General features: G+C 46.9%; 1 protein-coding gene across 1 annotated transcript in view; it reads right to left on the minus strand.

Moving 5' to 3' along the window:
* vwa5b2 (von Willebrand factor A domain containing 5B2) overlaps nt 1-19,666 on the minus strand; it is a gene marked incomplete at both ends in the record, with an annotated part of 100,688 nt that overhangs the window by 52,827 nt on the left and 28,195 nt on the right. Inside the window, 4 exon segments of the mRNA XM_084313337.1 lie at nt 1,388-1,519; nt 4,313-4,476; nt 12,506-12,731; nt 19,414-19,626. Coding sequence (XP_084169463.1) covers nt 1,388-1,519; nt 4,313-4,476; nt 12,506-12,731; nt 19,414-19,626 — 735 coding nt within the window.

Raw genomic sequence — 19,666 nt, forward strand, 5'->3', positions numbered from 1 at the left:
GACGCCCCTGCCACGCAGGACCGACAGAGGAGAGAGGGAGAAACAGGAGGAGAAGAGGGGAAGACATGCGGCATATGGCCACCGGGTCGGGGAAACGAACCCGAGGCGACCGCTTGGCGACTCAGCGAGCTATGTGGTGTGCTACTGGAGCGCCCAGCTTGTGACTGCAACTTGTTCCTGTTTGCGGACGACCCAGCCCTGCTGGTCTCTGACAAGAACAAGTTGCAGGTTGAAAAAACCTTCAGCTCGGAACTCGGCAGAATCTGCACCTGGCTCGCGGATAACAAACTATCATTACACATGGGCAAAACAGAGTCCATTCTCTTCGGATTAAATAACAAACTCAGCAAGACTGACGGATTCTCAGTTACAGTGGGTGACAATATTGTCACAAGGAAAGATGAAATTACCTACCTGGGTTCCATCCTAGAGGCTAATCTTTCCTGTGACAAAATGGCATCCAATGTAATAAAAAAAGTCAACCTACGAACAAGATTCTTGTACCGGATCTCCTCTCTGGTAAACAAGAATACCCTGAAGACTCTGGCAGGAGCACTCATTCAAGGGTACTACGACTATGCTTGCACCTCATGGTACCAAAGCACCTCAAAGGCGCTAAAAACAAGATTACAAACATCACAAAACAAACTGGTCAGACTACTGCTTGACCTTACTCCTAGAACCCACCTCACCCCTGCCCACTTTGACAACCTAGGATGGCTTAGAGTAGACGACAGAGTACAGCAACTTGCAATGGGCCTGGTCTACAAGATACACTACACGACTAAGGTACCCATGTACATGTCAAAATACTTCCCAAAGGTCAGTGAATACCACGATCACAACACCAGAAGGAGCTCCACAAATCATGTTAAACCCAGATTCGGCTCAAACAAGGGACTAAACACGATTCGCAATTATGCCACATCAATGTGGAACGCCCTACCCACAGCTGTAAAGGAATGTGAATCACTACCCACTTTTAAAACCACTCTCAAAGAACACCTACGGGAGACTGCAATTCGAAACTGGCCCCTGTAAATGTCCTAACGCAACCCCCTCCAATGTACAGTAAATGTCCTATTAAACCCAATAATACACGAGACCCTCTTCTTGGGACCAAGTAAGGTTTCGTCGATATTCCAATGTACAGTACTGTATTTGTAAATCTGGTATGTCATAAATGTATAGATGTAGCAGTACTGTCTATCTGTATGTCATGTATGTCATAAATGTTATGATGAATTGAAAATGGGGGACCCCTGAACAAGACAAAAGTCTTTCTCCGGTCTGCATCCCATTAACAATTGTGTGTATTGAGCCGTACTGTATTGTACCCATTCTGCAATCTGTTAATAAAACTTTCAATCAATCAATCAAACCTCACCGCTGAGGTGCAGGATGATCTCGATGTGTCGGTCGTACGGGTGCTCCTGGGCGAGGGTGATGTAGGTGGCGGAGGCACTCTGGGCGCCGGGGTCTGCGTCCGCTCTCAGGGCGTGAGTGGGACTCTCCAGTCCTGGAAGATACAGACAAATCAAAAACACACCCGTGTGGACTTACAAAAGGAAAAGAAATCACAAACACACAAAATCCAAAATCAATGACAGAAAAAAAGGAATAGGGTGAAGCACGTGCTTATTTTTGCCTATCCTTTACACATTCTTAAAAACTAAATATATTTTAATATAAGAAAAAAAATTACAAAATGCTGCAAGATATAATAAAAAATAAATGTTTGATGTTTTACTCAAATCTGTACTTAAATCTCCCCTGAGAAGTACACAACTTCAACCCGTCACTAAGGCTATTCCATAATTTTACATAATTTTTACATGTTTTAAGAATACATAACCCTCTTCAATTATACTTTCCTTCTCTGGTAGGCTTTTACTCTTATCACGAAAAATGATTTCCAAGGTTTTTATGTACAGCATATCTACACATTTTAGTGCTGCACCATTCTGCGATAACAGTGTAAAAAAAGAAGAAAAATTATATATACAATCATTCATTCATTCATTCATTCATTCATTCATTCATTCATTCATTCAGTTAGTTAGTGAAAAAGACTTCAGACAAATATGACAATACATAGAGACATGCAACCATAATACATAAGTAGGTAAACTCATTTCAAAAAGCTTCATATTGCACCTTGCCCTAATTCAATTACAACAGAGTAAGACTGAGAGGTGATTGATCCAAAACTAAATAAATAAAAACAATTATGAGAGCTCTATTGATTCAAATATTCTATTGATGATGACACATTTAAGTACGATGACACACATGTGGCACCAATAATGCACATTACACAGTAGCATCACTATTACTTATTTCCACTAGTAGAACATGGGGTGGGTTCACATTCACATCAAGTGATCAAGTGATCACTTTTTATAGTTATTTTATTGAAAGCCTCTTAACTTTTTCTTTTATCTGCTGGTTCAGTGGCCTTTCTATTAAAGATAGGAACAGCCTACACTGCAGTGTATTGTAAAAGTGTGCTCCAAAATAATTAGAGTGAAACAGAGAGACCTATGTTCTCTCTGGACGGACCAGGTGGTCAAGAAGGGGACGAGCGTCACAAACCAACCCCTCCACCCTCTGTCTCAGCGGTTTTCACTGTTGCCGTCTGGCCGCCGTTATGACGTTCCACCAAGTAGGACCAACAACCGCTACGCCAAATCTTTTGTACCCTCGGCTATCAGACTTTTAAACACAGACAGTAGTCACCTTTTTTTTTTTTTTTTTTTTTATCTTTCTTCCCCCCCTTTTTCCCGATTTTTCTCCCATCCCACCCTTCCTGGTTGTTGCGTACTTTCCCCTACTGTTGGTCCGGGAGACCGGAGACTGTCACATGCTTTCCTCCGACGCATGTGCAGCCTGGGGCAGGCCAACCTGGCCGCGCAGGTTCTCACCGGGGAGAGTGTAGCGTGTGGGAGGCCACACTATCTCTCCTCAGATCCAACCCTCGCTGAGCAGGCGCCCCGACCGAACTGTAGGGGTCGCTGTCCACAACGCCCAGGACCCACCCTTCAGCTTCCCACCCCCTGATACAGCCAATTGTATCAGCGTGAGAGGACAGCCAAGCTGATAGCAACGCCGGGAGCTGGATTCGAACAGGCGAACAGTAGTCACTTTTAAGTAGCCTTTTACACTTAGTTGTCTGTTTTTACTTTTACTGGATTGTGTATTGCATGGAATGTTGTTGTTGCCGTGCTGTCATTGAGATGTTTTTGTTGTTTGTTTTGTTTTTGTTACTCGTGAAGCTACAAATATGAATTGCCCCACGCGGGATCAATAAAGTTGTCTGAATCTGAATCTGAATCTAGTGAATCTACTAGACACCTAAAGTAATGTTACTCCATCGCTGCATTGGCGCATGTAAATGCATGATCCCATAATATACAGTAGAGTCGTGGATAAGCTCATAATAACACCGACTATGAGGAACCGGGGAATAATATGATATTAGCTGGGATACCCAGGCATGCAAAAAAAAACGCATTAGCCCGTGTTTACCGTCGGGGGGGTTTTGTGGCCCGTGTGCGGAGTTCCGTTTCCATGGTAACGTTCACTCGTGAGTATGATATCGGCAATCGGGGTATAATAAAAGCGCATATAAAACCTTCTCTAATCTATGAATTTGAGTGGGATATTATTAGCTGGTATATCCAGGATATTAATGTGCATGTGAAAGGCACTCACACATGATGCAGTGATATAATAATAATCAAATAAAATACAGAATAAAAATAGTATTTTTATTCTATTCTTCTATTTAGAAAGAGAAAAGAAAAAAAGGACGATGATATAGGAAGTTAAACGCAAGGAACCAAAGGAAAGAAAGAAAGAAAGAAAGAAAGAAAGAAAGAAAGAAAGAAAGAAAGAAAGAAAGAAAGAAAGAAAGAAAGAAAGAAAGAAAGAAAGAAAGAAAGAAAGAAAGAAAGAAAGAAAGAAAGAAAGAAAGAAAGAAAGAAAGAAAGAAAAGAAAAACAGGACGATGCTATAGGAAGTTAAAAGACGTAAGGAACCAAAGGAAAGAAAGAAAGAAAGAAAGAAAGAAAGAAAAAAAGAAAGAAAGAAAGAAAGAAAGAAAGAAAGAAAGAAAGAAAGAAAGAAAGAAAGAAAGAAAGAAAGAAAGAAAGAAAGAAAGAAAGAATCCAGGATATTAATGTGCATGTGAAAGTCACTCACACAGGATGCAGTGATATAATAATAATAATCAAATAAAATACAGAATAAAAATTGTATTTTTATTCTATTCTTCTATTTAGAGGAGGAGGAGGCGAGAGGCGTACTGTACCAGCCAGGAGACAGGCCCCTCTGACCAGCAGCTGGAAGTTGAGTTCGTAGGGAGCCAGGTTGGCCACGGTGCCGCCGGTGAAGATGGCGTGGGCACACGGCCGCTCGGAGCCCAGGGCCCGCTCCTGTTTACCAGAGGCGGTGGCACCGAAACAGCTGGTGGCTCTACGGAGGAGAGACGGAGATCGTTTTTGGAAAATAGTTTTATGGCTTTAAAAACCCGTTCACTACCACACTGCAGAAGGTTAACCCTTTTCACTACCACACTACAGACGGCGGTTAACCGTCTGTAGTGTGGTAGTGAAAGGGTTAACCTTATGCAGTGTGGTAGCGAAAGGGTTAACCCTTTTTGTCATGTGGCAGTGAAAGGGTTAACGATTAGTTATATGAGTACTGGCTGAGCGTCCCGCTCTTAAAGCCTATCGAGATACCCCTTATCTCATGATGTACCTATTGTACTCCATCACGGAAAAAACACGTACACCCACACCTGACCGGGTCCCGCCTCTATGGAGGCGCAGCCTATAAGACCGTAACCATGGTCACCAATACACCCTTCCTCGCCAAAATCCCGTTCCAGTAAAAGATCCCTCAAAAGGGAACTCAGGGCCGCTTAAAAGCGGGACGCTCAGCCAGTACTCATATAACTAGGTTATATACATAACCTATCGTTATATATTCGTACTTGGCTTATCGCGTCCCGCTCTTAAAGCCTATCGAGATATGGGTTAGAGCGGACGCGAGGCCCGACAGATGTACCCCCTGAGGACCCGTAAGCCCACATCAAGGGGTTTGGGGAGCCCTGTCACCCCATCCTTCCTAATGAAGGGGGGGCGCAGTCAACTCCACCTGAGTGCGAGCAAGAGGGAACTAGAACCCCTTGAACACACAGCACAGGCGGAACCAAGTGTGACCTAACACACTGTGGCCCATACCCACACACTCCTGCTACCCTACCAAAGGACGGGAAGCAGGAAAGGCCACAGACCCCAGAACCGCCTGGGAGACAGAACCCCCGGTCATGTCCATGAGGTAAAACCTTACAAAGGGGCCCGGGGAGGACCATGAAGCTGCAGCACAGATGTCCTCCACCGAGGCCCCACCCAGGAGAGCGGCAGAGGCAGCCACCCCACGAGTGGAGTGCGCCCTGATGCCCCCAGGGGGATCCTGCCCAGCCAATGTGTAGCAGAGGGCAATGCCCTCGCACAACCAATGGGACAGGCGCTGTTTCGACAGTGCCTTACCGGCACGAGAACCACCGTAACAGACAAAAAGCTGATCGGTAACCCTGAGGTCCTGAGTACGGCTGAGGTAAATTCCCAAAGCACGGACCGGACATGACAGGTGAAGGCCCGCATCTAACTCACTAGCGTGAGGAGGAGGACGAAACGCCTGAACCACAATATCCCGGGAGCGGAAGGAACTCCGGATATTCTTAGGCATGAAAGCAGGATTAGGTCGCAGAGTGGCACCGCAATCGGCCCGAAAAGACAGGCACTCTGGACGTACCGAAAGAGCACAGAGCTCACTCACGCGTTTAGCGGAAGTGACAGCCAGCAGGAACGCGGTCTTGAAAGACAGCTGTTCCAACGGCGCCTGCTCGAGCGGCTCAAACGGGGCCAAGGACAACTGACCGAGGACCAATTGAAGATCCCAAGTCGGAGCCAAGGAGCGTTGCACCGGCTTAACGCGTCGAGCGCCAAGCAGGAAACGCTTCACAAGAGGGTGGCTGAACAAGACATCCCCTCAAATCCCTCATGATAGGAGGATATAGCTGTTGCATATACCCTCACCGTCGAAGCCGACAGTCTATCAAGGAGAGACTGGAGGTAACTAAGGACAGCATCCAGGGGGCAGGAGACTGGGTCCCGGCCCCCCGCCTTACACCACACTTGGAACATACGTCATCTGCCAGCGTAAAGCGCGACAGTGGAGGGAGCATGCGCATTCTGGATGGTATCACCATCAGGATCAAGAACCTGCGCCCCTCAACGTACCCGTCCCAACAACTGACCTAACAGAAGTATGGGGAAGAATCCCAGGCGGCACGGCATTGGTCCCAGACCTGCCTGGCTATGTCTGGACGTAATCCCCACCTGTCAGGATGAGGACCGCCCTGCGACAGTACACCTGTACCCACATTCACCCTGCCGGGGATGTGGGGAGCCCTCAGGCCGCGCAGATGGAGGATGCCCATAGCCAGCCACCCGCCGCCTGGTGCAGACGGGGGGAGCGTACTCCTCCCTGTCTGTCGATATACGACACTGACGTCGTATTGTCCGTCCTGATCAACACCGTTTGAGGACCAGAAGGACCGCTTTCAATACCAACACATTGAACGTAGCGCAGACCGGGCAGCATGGTTTGCCAGCTGCCCCCTACTGCGTTGGCCCGACACGTCACCAGCGAGGGAGACGTCGGTGAAAAACGTGACGTGAGACAGCGCCGTAACCGTCCTAGGACGGAACCTCCCGAGCGTGTTGACAACACGCTCTGAGAGGGATGCCCATAGCCCTCCAACCGTTGACTGGGAAGAGGAGTACTCTACTTCCAGTCTACAGCAAACCCCAGGCTGGTAGGGACCTGTCTGGTACGAGACCTGACGATCCACCTTGACCGCGAAGGACCAGAACGTCGTCAGGGCAGAATACACTCCGTAACCCCTGACGACGCAGAGGCCCCAGTGCGGCCTCCACGCACCTGGTGAAGATGCGGGGAGCCAGAGAAAACCGAACGGCAGCCTCTGGTACTCATATGCTAACCCTGCAAAGGAAGCGTAGGTAAGCCCTAGGATGGAAGATCGGAGATGCGCATACGCATCCTACAGGTCTATGGAGGAGAACCAGACCCCCACCTGACAGTGTTCAACAGGTAGGAGACGATCCAAAAAATGCTGAACCTTCCCATGGGACAGGTCCAGCCTGGGTCTGACACCCCCCCCCCCTCCCGATTTCTCAGGCACCAGAGAACACCGGGAGGAGAACGCCACGACGATGGCTTGCTTCGTCCACAGAGATTGGATCTCGTTGACCAGAGCTGTCACTGCTGGAGACCCTGACAATAGGGTCTGTACCAAACCCGAAAACGGGTGGGGTTGTGTAAACACAAGTCCCCGCCTCAGCGTTCTCTCCATCCACCTCGACATATGGTACTGCCGTAGTCATATGTGATGACACTCCCAACGCACCCGCCGCCATGTGGCGCAGGTCCACCAGGAACTGTAGATAGTTGGCCCGGTCCCACCCGCTGTGCGTAGCCAACCCTGGAACCGTGCGAGCAGAGCGTTCCGTGTCGGGACATCTGACCCGGACCCACGAGGCAATCGCACCCAAGGGGGGACCCCGACAGAAAGGGCCGGTTTGATACGGGGGGCTTTCTAGGTGAAAAAATCCCCCCCACTGAACACCCCTCCAGAACATGCTGAGGAGTTGTTCTGCAGCCGGACATGCAAGGTGTGAGGACCCCATGGGTTCCTACACACCGTAGCCCTGCAGTGATATTACTACTTCCCAAATCACGCGTGCCTGTGAGACCACTGCCAATCTTTCAGGAGTGGGAGGCACCAACATGATACCTGGCCTGGCGAAGGCGAGGCCGGGGAAGTCCGCACTGTGTGCCTCAAAAGGTTTCGAGCCCCCCTGCTGACAACACTTATAGTTGACAGACGTAACACCAGGCTCAACCAACACAGGGTATGGTGTGGGAGCCGCTTGACAGCACAACATTCTCACGGACAGACCCAGGCTCAGCCATCAACTGGGTGTCAGCCCCTGTCCCCATGAGAAGCGAAAAGTGGGGCCGCCCGCGCTTCAACGAAGGCACGCGGCCCGCAGCCAAAGGAAACAATCAGAGCCCACTTTTTCCGCTGGTGTTGGGGGAGGGAGTGATCGGAGAGCGGGCTGCTCGCGGCAGGACAGTGACGGCTTGTTGTTCAAGCCGAACCCATCCAACATGGCCGATCCCTCGGCCGCCAAAGCTGTCGGCCTTGTGGACACCTGTCGATTCAACGCCCAGGATACCTCTGGCGGGGGAAAACATGGCCGCCTGTCGAGGGCCTCGTCATCGCCGCTGACGAGGCTGTGCTCTCTCTTCTTCTGGCTGCGCGGTGTGAGGCGGTGTGGGGCCTAGGACAATACCGCCCGCGCTCCAGCAGAAGACCAAAATCCCCTGCGGAGAGGGGAACCTGAGCGGTTATAGCTTGCGGCTAGGTCAAAGCTAATAACGTCAACAACCTCGCGCGATGTGTCGATGTCGGCTGGCCCTCAAGGCCCCGCCACCAGACACAATTTTTTTTATAGAAAAAACAGCAATTCGAACACAGTTCTAATCGCTGCCAATTCCACACCGTGGCGGTACAGGCTTTAGCAGCCCACCAGCCACTCGCCAGGCCGACCCACCCATATGTCAAAAGCAAAGGACTGATGTTAACACGGAGCACCATTGGTGGTTGCAAACAGCAACCTCCACTGTGGTGTGCACCATGAAGGGGTTAAATGAATAAAAGAACTAAACCACAAAATACTGTAGAATGAGCAAGCCCATATACACAACGTTAAGGGGAGGCGGACCAGAGCAAACTAGTCCTGCATCCATTCAAAATATTCACAACAGCACACCAGCCCTAGCTTAGCCCATTTACCAAAAAAGGTAAACAAAGCCCCCCCTGCATACTCCCCCAATAGACACCGATTGATCGTCAGCATGAAATGGTTGAGAGGAGAGAAAGCTGTAGCATAGACAGACCTTCTCATAGCAGAGTGACAGAACAAAACAGTAGCCCACTACACTACTATAGCCTAGCGTGAGGCGATGTGGAACCCAGATCAACAACCGCCTGCGCACAAACACGCAACATGTTTACAATGTCGGCTGGACCCATAGCCCCACTACCCGACGCCAATGTGGATAGGAACTAGCCAGCTGAGCCATAACACTGGCCGCCGTTAAGTCCCATCCTGCAGTAGTATAGCTCTACTGCTACACCGCCGAGCTCAAGCATCGGCTCCCAGGTGGGGACACTGTTCAACAGACCCCGCCGGAACACAGAGGTACGTTACCTGGCTAGGCTACCTAGCCACGGCCTACCCTGTTGTCAACCCATTTACCCGTAAAAAGGTAAATAGGACTCAGCAAAACCCCCACAACAGCTACCGACTGACCTTCATTGATGAACCGGGCAAGAGGAGGGAGAAGTGACAACATCTCACGGCGGAGACATTAGAACAGCGTAGCAGTAGTGTTACCATGTAGCATTAGTATTAGCATGTAGCATTAGCATGCTTGCCCCGGTGTTCACCGCCATATTTAATCAATCCCTGGCGGAGTCAGTGGTCCCTGCCTGCTTCAAGATGTCTACCATCATCCCTGTACCGAAGAAACCCTCCCCAACATGTCCAAATGACTACAGACCGGTGGCACTCACCTCTGTGGTCATGAAATGTTTCGAGAGGCTGGTCAAGGACCACATTTGTGCCTCCCTCCGCAGTGATATGGACCCTATGCAATTTGCATACAGGACAAACAGGTCCACTGACGATGCGGTCTCCCAGGTACTGCACAGCACTCTCTCCCACCTTGACCGTCAGAAGGGGGGCTATGTGAGACTGTTGTTCATTGACTACAGCTCAGCGTTCAACACCATAGTCCCCACCAGACTGGTGGACAAGCTGATCGAGCTAGGTCTGAGCTCCGCCCTGAGCGCCTGGGTACTGGACTTTCTGAGTGAAAGATCCCAGGCGGTCAAGGTGGGGGGTCAGACCTCCAACACCATCACCCTGAGCATCGGGTCCCCCCAGGGCTGTGTTCTAAGCCCCCTGCTGTACTCACTCTACACACACGATTGTGTGGCCAAGTTCAGCTCCAACTCCATAGTGAAGTTCGCAGACGACACGGTGGTGGTGGGGCTGATCTCGGACAACGACGAGAAGGCCTACCGGGAGGAGGTTGAGGTACTGGAACGTTGGTGCCAGGACAACAGCCAGCTCCTGAACATTGGTAAAACCAAGGAGCTGATCGTGGATTATAGGAGAGGACAGCAGGAGACACACACACCACTGATGATTAACGGGGCTACCGTGGACAGGGTGAGCAGCTTCAAGTACCTGGGGGTCCACATCTCAGAGGATCTGACATGGTCAACACACATAGACACAGTAGTAAAGAAAGCGAAGCAGCGCCTCTACCACCTGAGACAGTTAAGGAAGTTCAGAGTATCGGGGAAGATACTCCAGTCCTTCTACTCAGGAGCTGTAGAGAGCATCTTGACCGGAAACATCACTGCCTGGTATGGAAACAGCACGGCACAGGACAAGAAGGCCCTACAGAGAGTGGTGCGCTCAGCCGAGCGTACCACGGGTATTGCGCTACCTACCCTGCAGGTTCTATACAACAAGAGGTGCAAATCCAGAGCCTGCAGAATAATGAAAGACCCCCACCACCCCAATAACAGCCTGTTCCAGCTGCTGAGGTCAGGCAGACGCCTGCGAACCCCAGCTACTAGGATGGAGAGGCTTAGGCTCAGCTTCTTCCCCCAGGCCATCAGAGCCTTGAACAATGAACATTGAGAGCCACAGAAACTGAACTATCCACACACAAGCACACACAAGCACACACACGACATGCAGGCTGAGCACGCTCACACACTAGCAGCCACTTTAACACTCATGCCGCACACACGCACACTTATGGCCAAGAGGAAAGGCCACTTTAAATTAGTATAACAACAGGAACAGTGTATTGCACTACTAAAGCTACCTAGCATGTCCTATATGCTCTGTAAATACTATGTACAGATACCGAGATGTCACACCATGTTACCTGTTTATTGCACTGTTGTTTTTATTGGATTCTATTATATGTTGTACCACTGTATTTTTATTGGATTCTATTATATGTTGTACCACTGTATTGCACATCGTCGCGGGCAAGACCACCCGCATTTCATTGTATACCTGTATGCCGTGACAATTAAAACTCTTGACTTGACTTGACTAGCATTAGTTGTTTAACAGCACGCTTTCTGGACCGTTTGGAACCCGTTCACTGCAGTGAACGTTCACCAAACCATCCTGCCCCTGGCGCCGACACACAACACGGTTGTGTAACAAAACAACCCAGCATTACTAATACCAACACCCGTGCCTGATGACACAGGGCCTACCTTTGTACAACCCGGCTCGATAGCCAACCTTGTACGCTGCCCCTTGATCTGGCTGCCGACAGATGAGGAACATCAACATAGGCCCGTCGTGTCGCTGAAACATGCCTCGAAGATGCCAGGGGTAAGCAAACCTCCGGTAAGCTTTCAACATTACGCAATTTCTCTAATCTTTTCATAATGCTAGTTAACATAAGGTGCACTGCATCCATTATGATGGAACGAAAATAGAGGAAGGGTGTATTGGTGACCATGGTTACGGTCTTATAGGCTGCGCCTCCATAGAGGCGGGACCCGGTCAAGTGTGGGTGTACGTGTTTTTTCCGTGATGGAGTACAATAGGTACATGAGATAAGGGGTATCTCGATAGGCTTTAAGAGCGGGACGCGATAAGCCAAGTACGAATATATAACTGTCTATAGTGTGGCAGTGAAAGGGTTAACCGTCTGTAGTGTGGCCGTGAAAGGGTTAACCTTATGTAGTGTGGTAGTGAAAGGGTTAACCTTATGTAGTGTGGTAGTGAAAGGGTTAACCTTCTGTAGTGTGGTAGTGAAAGGTTAACCTTCTGTAGTGTGGTAGTGAAAGGGTTAACCTTCTGTAGTGTGGTAGTGAAAGGGTTAACCTTCTGTAGTGTGGTAGTGAAATTCTGTAGTGTGGTAGTGAAAGGGTTAACGTCTAGCCCCAGGGACTACAACTGAAAACTATAGCAATCCTGCTAACGTTGGCATATTTACAGTTTTTCATTTTCTTTATTAATTTATAAATGTATAACTGTTGATTTATATGCACTGTCCCTGATCAAATAAACAGAGTAAAAAAAAAAAAAAAAAAAGTTTAAGTTTAAGTTTATTTGCAAAAGGGACAGTGCATATTAATCAACATAAAAAATGTAAATACGCCAGAATTAGCCAGAAGGCTAGATTTCATCTGTAAATGAATACAGTGAATACAGTAGGTACGTGTATTGAACTCTTATAGATAATGTACACATTCAGGTAGACCTTGTTTCAAAGTAAATTCAACGTGGTCATATCGTACCCTGTTTCCTCGGATTTCCCCCCGTTTTCACTTTTACTTGGAGTCACCCGGCCGGTGACGATAGGGGTGAGCAGCGTGGGGTAGACTATGCGGATCGCGCCACTCTCCAACGTGGGGAGTTCCAACGTGGTGCTTATGACGATAGACACTATATCCAAGGGGCCGATCACCCCTGTGCCCACGATGAAGGTGGTCCGCTCCAGGTCCTCGTCCAGGATCAGATGCCCTGAGGAAGAGGAGGAGGAGTTTTGATTGATTGATTGATTAAAAACTTTATTAACAGATTGCAGAATGGGTACAATACAGTACGGCTCAATACACACAATTGTTAAAGGGATGCAGACCAGAGAAAGACTTTCGTCTTGTTTACATCAGGGTCCCCCATTTTCAATTCATCATAACATATATGACATACACGACATACAGATTATACAGTACTGTTACATCCAGACATTTATGACATAGTAGTAGTAGTAGTTAGTCATCATCTCACACAATACATTATGCACAATCATTTAACAATATTTGATTTTACAGGGACTGAAAAGGTACAGACTGAAGCGTAATGCTTATACATGCCTGTCCTATATTCTTAACAAAAATTAAGACTCCAAAACAGTATTCTAAGAGAAAATAGCAAAAAACTGTATTATTCACCTTTGTAGTTTTCAAAAATAGCTTTTAACATTTGGACAATCCTCAGAAAGAGGATTTCTTGTTTCCACCCTCTACTTTCCGTGTATCGCAGGGAGAGATTTTTAGTCAACATTCTGCCACAGTGTCTAATGGAACAGTATAGCACGCTCCTCCAGTTGATATACGGTCACTCTAAGCGAAAGCCATTTCGCCGACCATCCATTTAGCGTCTGTCATCTGCCCCCCCCCCCCGCCCCCCCCAATCCCCCCCCGCCCCACCTTCAGGACCCCCCACGCCATTACCCTTAATGAGGCTAGTAAAGAAGAAACACGGCCGCATTTGTATTCAGGTACCGATCGAAGCGGTATCCACACACACGCACGCACGCACGCACGCACGCACGCACGCACGCACATCCTCACTTGCACTCTCTCACACACAAACACACTACAAAAAAAGGTCACTTTTAAAAATACATAACTGTATATTGTATATTATTGTACATAGTGTGTGTGAGGGAAATGTTATCTATGTCCATCTGTGTTAAATCTCTGTACAGCTTGACTAGTTAATATGATCAACTATAGCATACAGCTTTAAGACACTAGGCGACAGTCTTAACACAGTGTCTCTTTAACAACGACCAAGGTTAGGAGATATGACATCTGGCCTTTACTCGTGTTCTAGTGTGAAGACATAACATAAGCCCTAGAGCCATCTTTGTTATTCATTCTCTCACTAGGGCATATTTTGTTTACCTTTTCTGTCATATCTGGTATCTCATGTACGTCGTTTCGATTATGTATTTAATCTAAGTTCTGACCAAGAGCTCTTGGTCACTTTCTGCTCAGACGCTTTGTGTGTACAACATGTTGTCTCTGATTATAAACTGATCACTTTTTCTATGGCTATGGCCGCAGAAATAAACTATGTTCTATATTTTTATACAAATTGACTCAATCAGAATTCCTACAGCTTACTGTCATGGTTCATTTGAATATTCCACAACATGTGTTACAATGCTTCTTAGCTTAGCACTGTATTGTATTTTATTCTTATTACTTTATCATGTCTATTTTATTATCTATTCTATCTTATTATTGTATTTTTTGCACAATCAAGGCGGGGCATGGCCACCTTCATTTCACTACGCGTCTGGATGTGTATGTGACGAATAAATATCTTGAATCTTGAATCTTGATTTCACAGTTTGTGTTCCGTTTATACCTGCAACCTTTACATTCCTTAAGAGTTTAGATATTCCCCATTAGAGGCCCGTGTTCTGTGCGGGCCGGGCCCGACCGTCTGTGTGTTAAGTGGAGCAGCGCCGATGTGTTCTGGTGTGTTCTAGCCGCTGCGGTATCTGTAAATGGATTAGGTTGATTACTGCTCAATAATTGTCTGAGTGATTTATTAAGAGGCTTGGCTCTGGATACTGGGGCAGTAGCCTACACTGTAAAAAGAAATGTTTTTTCACAGGAAATTCACTGTATTATTTTACAGATTTAGTTTTTCTACTTTAAGTGTAAATGCCATAAGAATACAGTAAATAACATTTGATCAAAAACATTAACCATTAAATAAAGGTTGTAATCTGTAAATGTATTTGATTTTTATTTGGCAACCGTTGCCATCAGACATTTATCGTTTTTTCTTTCAGTGTATATAATATAATCCTGGCAGCATTGTGGTAACGTGGAAAACATGGATCCCATCGCTTAGCAGCTGAAATCACATGAAATCAAGGATAATATCACAGGGAAAACAAGTACAAATAAGTATTAACTGCTTGAGTGCCAAAAACTACTTAAGTCGTTTCTGGGCCTAAGTCGTTCAGTGCCAGAAACGACTTAAGTCGATCCTGGGTCTTTTTATCCTTTTTTTTTTTTTTTTTTTTAATACCCTATCAATCTCAGGGAGCTGTATGTTGCCTGTAAAAGGCATACTGGGACTCCAAAGGTACAGTACCGGCCAGATCCTCCCAGGAGGCGGTATCGAGCACCCTTTGAAACTTGTATCTTCGGCTGTGCGTCAATTATATGGGTCCGGGTCGCGTGAATACTTTACCCAAGGCAGTTGTCCTTCCGCGTTCGGTTTGCGCGCCCTGATTGGCCTCTCAGCGCCCAATCGCGTTAGCCCTACACAGAGCTAGCAGAGAAATTGGGAGAAATGTAATATTACTGTGAAGAGAATCACGTCGCTGCAGATGCTCGCAGTTAGTTGACCGCGGAGATGGTAAAGTACTACGGATGTAAAACATTTGGAATTGTTTACAATAAAGCTGTGATTCTACAACTTCAAGGCTCCTTTCGATCGCCGTGCTGCTGCTAGGAAGGAGCAATAAGAGGAAAACAATGTCAACATAATTGTACTTACAGCTGTTGTAGTATATTGAGCGAGTAGTTAGGCGATAGTAGGGCTAACGCGATTGGGCGCTGAGAGGCCAATCAGGGCGCGCAAACCGAACGCGGAAGGACAACTGCCTTGGGTAAAGTATTCACGCGTCCGGGTCGTCTATTTTTCTCCGGGCAGGCAGAGCGGTTATAACGCTCGGATTGAGAATAATCAAGTACTCACGATTCATGATGTGTGGTGGATTATGTTGGCGACACGATGGACATCGATACTTGGAATGGCGATCAGATCATTGGAATATTCTTTTTGAGGTACATCCTAGTCAAGGTAAGGGCTATATGATATCAATCTTGCGTTGATCCAAGCATGTTTTCAATGCGATCCGACCGTGTTTGTGTAACGTTAGTCCACAACGTATGCCGTTGATGGCGATCAAAGCATCAAAAAACTACCCCCCCCCCCCCCTTTCATGCATTCATGATGAAACATAATACCTAACATAATATCATATGCATTTTTTTATTGTAGCGTGTGTAGGGATGAAATGCCAATGGATTTAGTATAATACACGTTGCAGGTTATAACCAGCCTCACAGGAATTTGCCCGGATCATTCCGAAAATAACACTCATATTCACCACGGTATAAAGCGGGAACGTATGGATGGAAAATGTATTTCTTTTTTGCATCTTGAACGGAAGGTTCTTACTGTCAAATGACCATGGTATTGTATCCATAGCTATAATATAGAATAATAGTTATAGCCAGGGGTGTAAAGAACTTGAGTAATTGTACTTCGTTACAATACTTAAGTACTATTTTGGGGGATTTGTACTTTACTCGAGTATTATTAGGTTTGTATACTTTGTACTTTTACTCCATTACATTTCAGAGAAAAAAAACATACTTTTTACTCCTTACATTTAAAATGCAGACCTACAAAGTACAAAGTACAAATCTTGCAGGTCCAACCATTTTAATTAGTATTTTTGAATTGTTTATCTTGCCAAACTAACGTTATTAATCCTGCGACTGCAGGTAAACAGCCAATCAAATCCCCATCAATGGAAAATGAACCCGCCCATACCCATGCTGATTGGTCCTTGTGCAAGACTAGAAAGCGGGGATCTTTGATTAAACACCTGCTATCAGAAGAATAGAGTCAGAGTGACAAGCCATAGAAGATGGCCACAGTGAGTGATGAAGAGGACGAAATGGTCGGCGACAGTGTGGATGGACAAGACGAGCATCCATGGCCCTATCTACATAAAAAATACATAGTTCAAGGACTCCAACCTTATAGTGTTGTTGAGTTGCCATCATTCAAAAACCTGATAAATGGTTTGCGACCAAGCACTAACGTCATTACGAGGCCCACTGTCCGCTCGAAGATCAGCAAAGCTGCTCAAACCATGAAAGAGAAAGTCACTGCTGCTATGAGTGAAGTTGAATGGATCGCGACAACAACAGATTGCTGGACAGCCCGACGAAGAAGTTTCATTGGGGTGACCGCTCACTGGATCGACACTGAAAGCTTTGAAAGGCGTTCTGCTGCAGAAGACTGAAGGGCTCCCATACTTTTAATGTTTTGGCCAGTGCCTTAAACGACATTCACTTGGAGTACAAAATCCGCATTATGCTGTGGTTAATATTGTGATATTATTCAGGGTATACTCCAGTATTCTGCCTTTAATATTGTGATATTATTCAGGATAATCCAGTATGCTGTGGTTAATATTGTGATATTATTCAGGGTACTCCAGTATTCTGTCTTTAATATTGTGATATTATTCAGGGTACTCCAGTATTCTGTCTTTAATATTGTGATATTATTCAGGGTACTCCAGTATTCTGTCTTTAATATTGTGATATTATTCAGGGTGCTCCAGTATTCTGTCTTTAATATTGTGATATTATTCAGGATACTCCAGTATTCTGCCTTTAATATTGTGATATTATTCAGGATACTCCAGTATTCTGCCTTTAATATTGTGATATTATTCAGGATAATCCAGTATGCTGTGGTTAATATTGTGATATTATTCAGGATACACCATTCTGTTTTTAATATTGTCATATTATTCAGGATACTACAGTATTCGGTCTTTAAATTAATATTGTGATATTATTCATGCTGTGATGTGAATGCCGTCCATGTTAGTTTACCTTCAATGGAGAAGTGCATTAAATAATTTTAATGCAAAAAAAGTGTCCCCTGTTCTTTCATTTCAGCATGGTCCATCGCAGAACACATTCCATTGTGGGCATGCTTGAGTGTATGCTTGGTTTCATTCCAGCCTTGCCTAAACACCAGCTGATGATGATTTCACTAATTGGCTCACCTCTTCAACTAACTCACCTGGTGCAATGTGTAGTTAAAATGAAAACTTGGCCCACGATGGAATGAGTTTGAGACCCGTCTATCCCTTTGCAAAAAAAATTCTTTTACTTTTACTTTTTAGTACTTAAGTACATTTAAAAGTAGGACTTTTTTACTTTTACTCAAGTGTGTTTTTAGTCAGATACTTTGACTTTTACTTGAGTCAGATTTTGAGACAGTACCCATACTTTCGAGCCCAGCGCTCCACATTGCTTTCAGTTTAGCTGGTCGTCCGTACTAATACACATTGGCAGTATTAGGGGGTGGGAAACTGATGGGTGGGGATCGGGCGTTGTGGACAGCGACTCCTACAGGTCGGTTGGTGCGCCTGCGGAGTAGAATCAGGAAGCGACGGGGGCGGCGCCCCTCCAAAGCGCAGACCCCTGACGCTGAAAGATCGCGCCGCGCAGGTGAAAAGATGCGACTGCTGTTACCTCGAGTACCGGAGGGGACTTGTGCTATGTATGACTTAGTCCACATTGCAGCCGGCTTGTGGGAGGCAAGAAACAGCATTCGAGACAGGGGAGGGTTGAATTGGACGATACGAAAATTGGGATGGGAGAAAGATAGAAAATGGGAGAAAAAGTGGATAAAAAAAAAGTATAATTTCTGGGTACTTTTTAAGGTGACGGATCCCTATATATCTACTGGCTCTTCAGCGTTGCACAGCCCTTTTCTCGCTCAATACCGTCCCGCTCCGTTCCCCCGTCCCCCCATTCCCCCATCCCCCCTCTCCCCCGTTCCCCCGTTCCCCCCCTGCGCCTATGTTATAGTATATTATGCTGTATTTATTATGAATTAATTATGAGTAGGTATTGTTGTATTGTATTGATTAGGAGTATGTATTGTTGTATTGTATTATGAATTCGGATTCGGAAGGATTATTTATTGTGGTTTTAATATGCCATGTGAATGTTGTGAGTGTGTGAAGTCTGTAACTGTATTCTACGTGTCATTGACCCCCAGGAAGAGCAGCACTGCTGTGGCTAATGGGGATCCAAATAAACGAAAGCTTAAACTTTATTTTTTTGATCCACTTTTTCTCCCATTTTCTATATTTTTCTCCCATCCCAATTTCGCATCATCCAATTCAACCCTCCCCTGTCACGAACGCTGTTTCTTGCCTCCCACAAGCCGGCTGCAATGTGGACTAAGTCATACATAGCACGAGTCCCCTCCGGTACTTGAGGTAACAGCCGTCGCATCTTTTCACCTGCGCAGCTCGATCTCTCAGTGTCGAGGAGTAACGCGTGGGAGGCTCACGCCGCCCCCGACACTTCCTGATTCCACTGCGCAGGCGCACCAACCGACCTGTAGGAGTCGCTGTCCACAACGCCCGATCCCCACCCATCATCAGTTTCCCACCCCCTAATACGGCCAATGTGTATTAGTACGGACGGCCAGCTAAACTGAAAGCAAATGTGGAGACGCTGGGCTCGAACAGGCGGCGAACCCAGCGTCTCCGTCATTCGTGGCGAGCGCCTTGCCCACTACGCCACGTTAGCCGCCACACGAAAACGCTTAAACTTAAACACACCGTTGCTGCACTGCATGTCCAGGCTGGAGGTCCCGCAGCAGCCCCAGTCGCGGCCGTCGAGGCCCGGCCCGGGGGGGGAGGAGGGGCAGCAGTCCAGGCAGCAGGCCTCCAGCTTGCCCCGACTCTGGAGCTGCACGCCCACCAGGCGGCCCGCGATCACGGCCTCGAAGCCCACCACCACCTCCTTCTCCCCCAGGGGGTACACGAACACGCCTGCGGGAGAGAGAGGGGGTACACACAGACATGAACCCTA

Source organism: Notolepis coatsorum (genome assembly GCF_963971535.1).
Source record: "Notolepis coatsorum genome assembly, chromosome: 4".
Taxonomy (NCBI): domain Eukaryota; kingdom Metazoa; phylum Chordata; class Actinopteri; order Aulopiformes; family Paralepididae; genus Notolepis; species Notolepis coatsorum.